Raw genomic sequence first — 11,862 nt, 5'->3', positions numbered from 1 at the left:
ACTCATTTGAACCTCTAGTTTGTCTCATAATGTGACACTTTATCTGATATATTTTAGTTTTAATACTGTGTGTTTTCTTTCAGGGTTGTTCACACTCTTGGTGGAGGACTTTGGTGAGTTGATCTGTTTGGGACAGTCATGCTTTTAAGGTGTAAGTTACGATCTAAAAATGAGGGATGGGGTTTGAATGTGATGAGAAAGAAAAAGCATTTGATGAGAATATAGTTTTATATTGCATTTAGACGCTTTGGATAAAAGCATCTGCCAAATGATTCAATGTGATGTATATTGCTTCTGTTTGGACTCAGGTGTGAAGGGCGTTCAGGTGGAGGAGATCTACGATCTTCAGAGCAAATGTCAAAGGTGGATTAATCACACACTTTCACTTTTTGCCGTTTCTAAGCCTGCGTATTAACCTGTTAACTGCCACCCGGCCCCTCGGTGGGCCCCCTACGTTTACTTCACTATATTACAATTAAATCCTAATTTAATCTTGACAAACTATATATCGTTGGAAAGGTGTAAGACTCCTAAATAGATATTTTACCAATCTTTTTTGTTAAAAATGATGTAGGAAAAGTAATAGATTCAATTATGGCAAGAGTGCAAATCAAGTACATAACAGGAGTTCTGACCTTCGTCAAAAAAAAAGTTCTTCTTTGTTTAGAAATCGTCAGAAATTATAAATCAATTGAAAACATAAAATCTCAAAATTCATCATTTTGAAACCCATTTTAAAATCAAACCGTGCATTACCATGAAAATGGTACATTAAAATCATGTTACAAAATGTTTTCAGTCATGAATTATACAAATGTAGTTTTGGATCATGCACTTTCTAGTCGATGTGAGTGACAGGTAACAGATTTAATACTATAAACTAATATGAATTTGTTAACTTTTGTTGTCGTTTTAAGCTAGTATGTTTATATTTATAAAGTACTTTTAATTTTGTATTAATATTAATAATTTAAACATTATTTCATTTTTAATTTTTTATAATTATATATATATATATATATATATATATATATATATATATATATATATATATATATATATCTGTAAATGTTTAAAATGTATAATATTTTATTTGATCACACTTTACCTTTTTACCATTTTAAGCTGTATATTTCTATTTATAAAATAATATTAATAATATACATAAATCTATCCGTCTGTCTATAATATTTAATTTTCTTCATCTCAGTCCTGTATATGGCTTCATTTTCCTCTTCAAGTGGATCGAGGAGCGAAGATCTCGACGTAAAGTCTCCACGCTGGTGGATGAAACCTCTGTCATCGATGAGGAGATTGTCAATGACATGTTTTTCGCTCACCAGGTGAGTTGCTGTTGATTAAGTTCATTCATCTGGAGACGAACTGATGATATTTGCATTGCATGCGTAAATCTGCAGTTATTATCCACCTTGTCTATAGTCTGTCTGTGGATTGTTGTGTGCAGCTGATACCGAACTCCTGTGCCACTCACGCTCTTCTGAGTGTGCTTCTGAACTGCAGCGGCGTGGAGCTGGGAATGACTCTGAGCCGTATGAAGACTTTCACCAAAGGCTTCAGTCCTGAGGTCAGTTATACACATTAAAACGAAAAGATCAGTTTTTGGACACTTAAAGAGACAGTTCACCCAAAAATGAAAATTCTGTTGTTATTATTACTCACCCTTAAGTTGTATAACCTACTTTCTGTTGAACATACAAAAAGATATTGGTAACCAAATTGTTTACAGTAGCCATTGATTCTATAGTATGAAAAAAATACTATGGCAATCAATGGCTGTTCGGTTACTTTTATCACTTTAAGTCATGTTTAAGAACGTCTGAATGTCAATAAAGTAGCATAGCACACTTATATCTTCTCCATGCCAGTTTTGAAGCATGTTTCTGTATTTTTTGACTTTGTCAGAGTAAAGGTTACGCCATTGGAAATGCTCCTGAGCTAGCAAAAGCTCACAACAGCCATGCCAGGTAGAGTCAAGCTTTATTATCACTCTTTTTTCCTCCCCACTAATATTGAATGAATTAATAATCTTCGTTGTGGTCTACATTAGCTGTTTTATAGTTACTGTTGTTTGTCTTGTTTACATGCAGACCAGAGCCGCGGCACCTGCCGGAGAAACAGAACGGCATCAGCGCCGTGCGGACGATGGAGGCGTTTCACTTTGTGAGTTACGTGCCAATCAAAGACCGTCTGTTTGAGCTGGACGGGCTGAAGGCGTATCCCATCGACCACGGTGAGAACTTAAACTCACAAGGGACTGTTTTACTGACTAGATTAGATGACAAGAATCTGTCTGTCTCCCTCAGGGCCATGGGGTGAGGAGGAAGAGTGGACGGATAAAGCCAGACGGGTCATAATGGAGCGAATAGGACTGGCCACTGCTGGGTAAGATATTCTTATCTCTGGCCAAGAGGGAAATGATGTATAGATGAAATTGCAATTTATTTGTGATAAACATGCATGCAACATCAATCATTTTGGCATATATTATAATGCTAGTTTAATATTATCCGATTTGCTTACTCTCTCTTCAGAGAGCCATACCATGACATCCGGTTCAATCTCATGGCGGTGGTTCCAGATCGCAGGATAAAATACGAGTACAAGCTAGACATCCTGAAACAGAACCGGCAGATCGTTCTGGAAGGACTCCAGCAAGTCAGGGAGAAAAAAGTGAGGATTTTGTCCAGATTTTGGAGTATTAAACATGTGAAACATTTCTAAAGATCAACTGTCAATGCTCCTGTGCACCAATGTAAATGCTACAGGTAATTCGCGTGACCCAACAAGATTCAAGCCAAGATCGAAAGCAACAAGACTCCTCCTCTTCAGAAGACACGCCCCCCGCTGTGAAAAAGGAGGAGGGGCAAGATACGCCGATTCCTTTGAGTACAGAGCAGGCCACACCCACAGGTACCCTATTTGAAATAAACCTAATTTCTAATGTTGTATATGTATTTAAATAAAATGACAACCTTTTGATAAAGGCCTATTATTGCCAAGAATGACATATATGGAGAAATAAGTCAATAGGAACATGTTTGCCTCAAAAACACACAACAGTCCGTGCGAATAGGTTTTTTTAGTCATGTAAAAATAAACGTTATTCAATAATGTAGGGATTCAAGAAAGAGCCTAAAACGTGTCCCATGGTACTTTAGAAACTCAGGAAGGTGCTGCTGCTTTACCTAGTCCCGCTGGAAAAGTCCGACCCATGGCTAAACCTGCCACCTTACCAACAGGAGGCGCTCCAGCCCCTCTTCATGTTCCCAGCCCCAACCCCATCGTCCAGCGCCTGCCAGCCTTCCTGGACAACCACAACTACGCCAAGTCCCCCATGCAGGTAAGATCGGTTACATTACATGATACCTGGAATAGCTCGTATAGTATGTGCTTTCATTCAGTAAGCTTGTTGATTGACAGGAAGAGGAGGATCTTGCTGCGGGTGTGGGTCGCTCACGCTTACCTGGACCCCCTCAACCCCCTTATTCTGATGATGAGGATGACTATGACGATGAAGAGGAGGAGTGTAGCACTTCAGGTGCCACGAGCAGGTATAAAACTAAGAAAGTGTTGAATTTCCACATTAAATTCTAATGCGTTCTTGCAGTGGTGACAAACCTCCGGTACTCAAGAGGGCGATAGAGTTCCTTCAAATGTCTGTATTGACAAACTGAAAGCTAAATATAATCATAGTGTCTACTTAACAACCTTTACCTTACTTGCTTGGCAACATTTTTACCATGACTGTAGTAAGTAGTAGAAAATTACAGTAGAAGACGAAAAATTGCGCAAAAGCCAATGACATATTTGTATTCATGTAGTTACACTCATTGGTTGTCTGTGTGGTCGGCAGGGTCCGAAGAAAGATTGGTTTACGCACACGTACCATGGGCCGCAGTGGAGTGGGTGCGGTTACGGCTATGGAGGGTCAGCTAGCACTCAGCGTTTTAGCTGAGAAACTCAAGAAGGAAGTCCAAAGGAAGGACTCCATTGCATCAGCGGGATCCACAGCTCTGAATGTACGTACCGAGGGTCGCACTGGTGGGATCAGCATCACCTCGGCCTGCCAGCCGTCACCCACGCCCAGTAACGAAAGCACGGATACGGCCTCGGAAATCGGCAGCGCGTTCAACTCCCCACTTCGCTCGCCCGCGCGATCGCAAGCAGCTACACGTCCCTCCAGCCCTGTGGTGCCCCACTTGAGTCGTGTTTTGTTTGGAGAAGACGAGGGGCTGCTCCGGTTAGACGCCCGACACAATCGAGCCGTCCGGGACTTGGGGGCGCTAGTGAGCTCCACAAAACTGCGACTGCAAGAGGACGGCGTCATGTACGCCTTGCCACCTACAGGTACTCGTTCACGAAACAATGAGATTTTATCAACTGAAATTTATTTCGCAGAAGACTGGTTTGGGTAACCTCAATCTCATTTCACAGAAATGTTAGAAGGGATAAAGAAAGCAGACGGTGTGGAAAAGAAAGAAAAAGAAGAGGCGACTGGTCAAGGACGAGAAGAGGAGGTGAAGGAAGGACCATCAGTGGAGATGAAAGAGGAAGACGTCAAAGAATCAGTGGACGTCAAATCTGAAAAGGAGAACCTGCCGTCCACCAATGCTGAAACCAGCACCAAACCTCCTGGAGAAAAATATACTCCAAAAGTAAGACACCGGCTATTAGTTTTCTTTCTGCATCGCTCTGTTTCTCATTAGCAATGTTTGCGATGCAACTTCCCATGAACTTGAGGGTTTCTGTCACACAGGAGTTGCTGGCCTTGCTTAAGTGCGTGGAAGCAGACATTGCCACCTATGAATTGTGTTTGAAAGAAGAAGTGGAGAAGAGGAAAAAGTATAAGGTAAGGTTTCCTCTGTGAACAAGAAAATGATTTCACGAGACTTTCCAGAATGATTTTCTGATGACTTTTCTCCTTTTTCAGATCGATGACCAAAGGAGGACTCATAACTACGATGAATTCATCTGCACCTTCATATCAATGCTGGCACAAGAAGGTACATTTTTTTTCAAGAATTTCAATTTCAAGATGTTTTCAAGAATCGTCATGTGTTGCAAAAATGGCAGCGTTGAAATTCTGCTAAACTTCTCCTTTTGTGTTCCACGTGTTGTGGACTGCAACAACATGAAAGTAAATAAGGAAGCTATTCCTTTAGTCCAGAGGTTCCCAACCATGTTCCTGGACCCTTCCAACACTATACATGAGCTTATTAATCAAACACACTTGATTCAACAGCTCAGTGTGGTGTTAGGTGGGCTTTAGGAACATGGTTGGGAACCTCTGCTTAAATCTAATGTCCTTTCTGTGTTTTGTAGGTATGTTAGCGAGTCTGGTGGAGCAGAACATCTCTGTGCGTCGCAGACAGGGCGTAAGCATTGGCCGACTCCACAAACAACGCAAACCCGACCGGCGGAAACGATCACGACCGTACAAAGCCAAGCGCCAATAAATGCTAATCACCAACACAGTCTTTCTGAAGCGTTGTCCAGAGACATTTCTGAAGACGATCAACGATACCAAACACCTCATTGACAGCGTTATAGATTAAAATATTGTTTTCCAGCTTTGTTTCACATAATAAACCCATATAAAAGTACATTACCACTTCCAAAGCAAATTGGTGATTCTCAGAAGATGTTTAGAGATGATGAACCATATTTCATGTTGCCATAAGGAAACATTACTTCATGTACTGTATCAAGCTTAATCATTAAACCAACAATCACTGAAGCGCCAATTTGGGAAAATGACTGAGTATCTTGACGGAGTGTAAGGACTGGACTGATTCAGACTCTTAAGTTACAAAGATTCAAGAAATCCTAAATATCTAGTCAAGGTGCTACCAAAGATAACGGTGTTCCAGATTCACGCAAACATTGCTGGGTATATATCTGTCCTTAACCAATCGCCAACCGTTTTGGATCCAAGATTGGTACAGTCACTGTCATGTTTTAAGACTGTAAACTCGGTTGGTTTGTGAATGTGTATTGGTTCATTTCAAACAAATCATTGCTGCAAGAGTTAAATAACAAATGTTCTTTTTTAAAGTTTACTTGTTCTTCAGAATTGTCTGGAAGATTTTTTTTGTTGGTAAGGAATAGGCCAGTGAGTTGGTCTCAAACATGTTCTGTTGGTTTGTACATATGTATTTGTGTATTATCTGATGTCCACACACATGACTGTCAGGTCTAGACATTGAAATAAATGTTTTGAATTACTCTGGTGATCTTGAGTTTGCTGTGAGATGCGTCTTGCTTGGAAAGCACGAGTCTTCAGACTCTTCAAACGTGTAGTGAACAGTGAAAAAACATGTTCCTCTTATCACGCCCCATTGAAGGTGAAGAGCAGCGCTATGTTATGTTTTCCTATTGTTATTGAGACGTTACAATTATCCAATTGTTTATGGTGCTTAAACTGTAATGTGAGGAACACTTCAAACAAGTAAAGATGATAGATACTTGAACGAAGTGTTCATTTCAATCGAATGAATTATTGAACCGAAAAAATTGGGACATGTTAAACTCATGAATGAGTATAAGTATTATTGAATTTTAGTGTTGTTTAATGTAAATGCAAATCATATTCTTTGAAAGAACCGAGTCAGGTTTTTTTTTATGTTAACATGCAGAATTTTTTTTCTACAAGTTTGATGTTTTTGTAATGAAAATGCTAATATATTGTGTGCAAGACTTTTCTTGTTTTTCTCGTTAATAAATTACTGAAAAAAAATACAGAATGGCTGCTGAGTTAATATTTGCACAATCAAAACAATTATTAGTTTGATTTAAATTAAAGGGTGTTTCTAGATTGTTTATGAACCATTTAACATAAACAGTAGTGATGCTTTACTCTGAACTTCAATACATAACAACCAGTAGTGTTGCCAGAAAAGAGACTCTGGGTGTGCATATGAAAACTGGGTGTGCCACATTTATTGTCAGATTACTGTGCAAAATTATGGGATAGTATTTTTGTCACACTGCTTCCGTCCAACCATACTCCTAGTGTTAATTTGCAGGTCGTGTCAAAATGTAGTTAATTATTAAATGTAATAATTTTCTTCCAAATACGATAATTTTGAACTTTAGCTATTTCAGTTTGTTTATTTTTCATTACAATTTATTCACTTTAAATAAATTATAATATATAATTATAGGATTAAAATGAATTGTAGTTACTCAATATAGATCTTTTTTTTCATGTTTTTGTAATGTCTGGGAAGCCAGAATGCGCATGCATCAACAGAAACATTTATTAGCTGAACCCTGTTTTTTTACGTGCCATTTATAGCAAGACATATTACAGATGATATTACAGATATTATGTCAGATTTAAGTTGAAGCGCATGCCGAACCGTGTGTCGTGAACCGAACGGTTTGTTTTTTTTATTTCAGCGAACCGTGCCATATTACCTCAATAATCAATCAATTACAGGCCTAAAACAATCATGCCCGAGCAGACGGATATTAGTACATCTCATCAGTCCGGCACCCGCGTCTAAATCAGTTGTATGGTCTGGTTTTCAGTCTAAAACAGTTGTGTCAAGTATAAATGTCTCGTCTTGTTTCGGGAGGTGCGCGCGCAGTCAGCGGAGGTTTGCACCTTTTTTTCCTCAGATTTTGAAAAATCTTCGCGATCGACTTAAAATGCTTCCAAAATGAGGTTGTTGATGCTGTATGTTGCTATATTTCTTTTTGTGTGGATTCTATTATTCCCAAAAAACATGTCAAAGTGTATGCAAATAATAAGCCATGGGTCACTATCTCATTGAAACAAGTATTAATGAAAAAGCATTGTGCTTTTCATAACGGGAATGAGCATGAAATTAGGGAGGCAACGAAGGAGGTCCAAGCAGAAATCAAGAAGGCTAAATTGCAATATAAAAATAAGATAGAGGAAAGACTGGGCAGTAACAACCTGAAGGTAGCATGGGATGGGGTGAAAAGAATGATAGGGTTGCAAAAAACACAAAAAAAATCAGTCCAATTGCCAATGTATACAAATGATAGTGAGTTATCTGAAGCATTGGTCACCTTTTTTTTACGTTTTGATAATCATGACTTTTCAGACAAACTAAAGAAATTAATGGAGGAACAAGCTCAGGTAAAATCTATTCCTTTCTCAATTACAAAAGAGGAGGTTAGGTCTGTATTTAAGAGAATTAAGGTAAATAAGAGTCCAGGACCGGATGGAATTACTGGGAGATTGTTGAAGTGCTGTTCAGAGCAGCTCTGTGGGGTGTTTGCAAACATCTTTGAGATGTCCTGGGAACAGGGAAGGGTCCCAATGGCTTGGAAGGAGTCTATCATAGTTCCAGTGGCGAAGGGCAACTCTGTGAGCACACTAAATGACTTCAGACCAGTGGCATTGACCTCACTGGTCATGAAGTCATTTGAAAGGATTGTTAAGCGGCTTCTGCTGTTCAGGGTGGGTGGGGCCCTGGACCCTTTGCAATTTGCATATAGGGCTAGCAGAGGGGTAGAGGATGCCCAGATTACACTCTTAGATCTCCTCTATAGACATTTAGAGGGTCCTGGAACACATGCCAGGCTCTTGTTTTTGGATTTTTCTTCTGCTTTTAATACTATCCAGCCACACGTTTTAGTCAGTAAATTATTATCAGAATTTAACATTGAGAGTAATCTTGTGTGCTGGATTATGGACTTTTTAACTAACAGAACACAGCGAGTTAAGGTGAATGGTTGTCTCTCTCGAAGGCGTGTCTCTTCCACTGGCTCCCCGCAGGGTTGTGTACTTTCACCTTTACTATACATCCTCTACACTAACGATTGTAGGAGTCAGTATAGTAATAGACACATTCTGAAATATGCGGATGATACAGTTATTGTCAGTTTACTGCAGAAACATGAATCTCAGCATGGGCCAGTGGTCGATGAGTTTGTAAGTTGGTGTGACAGGTCTTTTCTCCATCTTAACACCTCTAAAACCAAGGATATGCTCATAGATTTTAGGAGAAAACAATCAGGTAGTCCTCCACCCACCTATATAAAAGGAATCGGCATAGAGGTAGTGGAGCAGTACAAATATCTGGGCACTGTGATAGACAATAAACTCAAATTTAACATAAATGCAGAGATGATCTGTAAAAAGGGACAACAACGATTGTACTTCCTAAGGAAGCTTAACTCTTTTAATGTTGATAAGGTTATCCTGTCTTTATTTTATAAATCTTTTATTGAATCTGTTCTTACTTTCGCTTTTATTGCCTGGTATGGGGGCATCAGCCTGAGGGAGAAAAATAACCTCAGCTATATTGTAAAGGTGGCTGGTAAGTCTATAGGATGCCCACAGGTTTCCTTGACAAATATCTATGAGAGGCAGGTTATGAGGAAAGCAGATGCCATATTGGACTGTGTAAATCACCCCCTTCATTGTTCTTTTGAGGTCCTCCCCTTAGGCCGGAGATTCAGAATACCTCGTTTTAAATCCAATAGGACAAAGAACTCTTTTATACCAAGTGCAATTCGGTTGCTAAACTTGCATAATTCTTGATCTAGATGAGTAGTGTAACAGTGTTTTTAATTAATAGTTTGTATTGTTGTTGTATGTGTATGTGGTGTTTACCTGTTGTGCTACCTGTGTGTTTACCTGGCTGTAAGACAAGTTTCCCTTAGGGGACAATAAACTGAAACTGAACTGAACTGAACTGAAGATCGACTTGTCGACCGCGATCGACGGGTTGGTGACTCCAGATATAGCGACCAACTTTTTTTGAGCAAGCATTGATTATGCGTGACACAGTCTCAATTTGTGGGAGGCATGTATTGGGCTCAAACGCTGTGCGCGCACGCGCTACGCGGGACGGGTGGTCCTACCTGGCACACCCGAGTGTGTCCACCTTTGTGTGTGGGTCCATGTATATGCTGAATCGACCGGTTAAAAAAAGCCTCAAGGCCAAATATTCATTTATCACCAATTAACTGTTTGACAAACACTTCCTGCTTCGATGTCCAGATCTGAATTAAAAAAAATCCCGATCAACCGAGTAGCGAACAGGCTCCGAAGTGCCGATCTGAATCAACCGAGTCGCGAACAGGTTCCGAAGTGCCGATCTGAATCAACCGAGTCGCGAACATGCTCCGAAGTGCCGATCTGAATCAACCGAGTCGCGAACAGGTTCCGAAGTGCCGATCTGAATCAACCGAGTCGCGATCATACTCCGAAGTGACGATCTGAATCAACCGAGTCGCGATCATACTCCGAAGTGACGATCTGAATCAACCGAGTCGCGAACAGGTTCCGAAGTGCCGATCTGAATCAACCGAGTCGCGAACATGCTCCGAAGTGACGATCTGAATCAACCGAGTCGCGAACAGGCTCCGAAGTGCCGATCTGAATCAACCGAGTCGCGAACATGCTCCGAAGTGCCGATCTGAATCAACCGAGTCGCGAACAGGCTCCGAAGTGCCGATCTGAATCAACGGAGTCGCGAACATGCTCCGAAGTGCCGATCTGAATCAACCGAGTCGCGAACAGGCTCCGAAGTGCCGATCTGAATCAACCGAGTCGCGAACAGGCTCCGAAGTGCCGATCTGAATCAACCGAGTCGCGAACAGTCTCCGAAGTGCCGATCTGAATCAACCGAGTCGCAGACAAAAAAAAAAAAAATTCTAAGTAAACAACAATAGCCCAAGTTTAGTAAGCATTTTTTATTGAGACTATAAAAAATAATTTTGCATCTATTTTTAGGTGTGCCAGCTGCCACTGTGGGTGGCACAGGCACACCCTGGCACACCAGTGGTTAAAAAGTAATTTTAAAATGGGTCACATTTCCTCTGTTTTATTTGTTTAGGCTTTGAGATTTACGACATGTACATCTGTAGTTTGTGTTTTATGAGAACTGCTGCTAAGATCCACAAAATAAAAAAAAAGGTTGACCAATGAAGAACAAAGTGACTGTCTTTCTGAATATAAATCAGAGCTAAGTGTTTTAGATTTATCCCCAGTGTTGGGTATAGTTACTTTGGAAAGTAGTTAGTTAGGTTACAACGTTACCATCAATTAAAAGTAATCAGTTATGATACAGCGTTACCTATTCATAAAAGTAACGCGTTAGAGTACTCATGCGTTACCAAAAATTAAAAGCCGTTTGCAGCGGCTCACACACGACAGACATAGCCCCCGGCCCCTTTAAATGCACCTAGAAGTCCTGACTCCCGACAATGAATAACGTCAGTCATCCGACTAAATTAACACTGCAGAATAACAATAACAGGAAAGACAGTCAGCAATCGGCTATTCCACATGGCGTTTTATTTATTTATCACAGAACATATTATTAATCAAAATTCGCACCTAACGTTACCCAGCCCGGGTAGCCTAGGCTACTGTATATTATGAGCACCACAAGATAACTCCTGATTTTTCTTTAACTTTAAATAATGCAGTTATCAAAGTACAAGTATGCTTACTTGTAAACACAACCTTAAACAGGCTTGCAGATTTAAATCCATTTAGAAATGATGAACAACCAGCCAGCCGATGATCTAACAGAAATTAACAGCTGCCTGTCAAACAAAAATGATAACAAACCGAATTAAATCCTTCACCGCCACACAGGCAAATGACAAATCGCTTAATAGCCGAACTAATTATTATTAAAGTGTCACTCACAGTCACAAGCCTAAATTCGCTTTAACACAGTCCTCTTACATTTACTCTTCAAAGTAGTGATTAAAACGTAGCGTTAAATTTGAGGTAACGTTAGAATTTTTGGCGGTCGACAGAAGCTTTTCACCAAAGCAGAGTGTGCATTTTACCGTTATCTTCCTTTCTTTTTCGTTGACAAATTGAAAATAATGTGCGTACTTCCA

General features: G+C 40.1%; 1 protein-coding gene across 3 annotated transcripts in view; it reads left to right on the top strand.

Annotated features, from left to right (window-relative positions):
- Positions 1 to 6,254, top strand: part of LOC127943356 (ubiquitin carboxyl-terminal hydrolase BAP1) — a 6,581-nt gene extending 327 nt beyond the window's left edge. The window contains exons 2-17 of one of the 3 annotated variants that reach the window (XM_052539747.1): positions 84 to 113; positions 309 to 363; positions 1,211 to 1,343; positions 1,466 to 1,585; positions 1,924 to 1,985; positions 2,109 to 2,251; positions 2,325 to 2,403; positions 2,553 to 2,691; positions 2,787 to 2,931; positions 3,261 to 3,361; positions 3,442 to 3,572; positions 3,875 to 4,368; positions 4,456 to 4,676; positions 4,778 to 4,870; positions 4,952 to 5,024; positions 5,344 to 6,254. In XM_052539747.1, coding sequence (XP_052395707.1) covers positions 84 to 113; positions 309 to 363; positions 1,211 to 1,343; positions 1,466 to 1,585; positions 1,924 to 1,985; positions 2,109 to 2,251; positions 2,325 to 2,403; positions 2,553 to 2,691; positions 2,787 to 2,931; positions 3,261 to 3,361; positions 3,442 to 3,572; positions 3,875 to 4,368; positions 4,456 to 4,676; positions 4,778 to 4,870; positions 4,952 to 5,024; positions 5,344 to 5,477 — 2,153 coding nt within the window. In that variant the 3' untranslated portion in view covers positions 5,478 to 6,254. Of the gene's footprint in view, positions 1 to 83; positions 152 to 308; positions 364 to 1,210; positions 1,344 to 1,465; positions 1,586 to 1,923; positions 1,986 to 2,108; positions 2,252 to 2,324; positions 2,404 to 2,552; positions 2,692 to 2,786; positions 2,932 to 3,179; positions 3,362 to 3,441; positions 3,573 to 3,874; positions 4,369 to 4,455; positions 4,677 to 4,777; positions 4,871 to 4,951; positions 5,025 to 5,343 lie in introns of all 3 variants that reach the window. The other 2 variants (XM_052539745.1, XM_052539746.1) reach the window with 2 other exon arrangements.
- Positions 6,255 to 11,862: the final 5,608 nt, after the last annotated feature.

The sequence above is a fragment of the Carassius gibelio genome, chromosome A22, assembly GCF_023724105.1.
Source record: "Carassius gibelio isolate Cgi1373 ecotype wild population from Czech Republic chromosome A22, carGib1.2-hapl.c, whole genome shotgun sequence".
NCBI lineage: Eukaryota > Metazoa > Chordata > Actinopteri > Cypriniformes > Cyprinidae > Carassius > Carassius gibelio.
The sequence above is the reverse complement of the archived record's forward strand: the minus strand, read 5'-3'. Positions and strand labels throughout refer to the sequence as shown.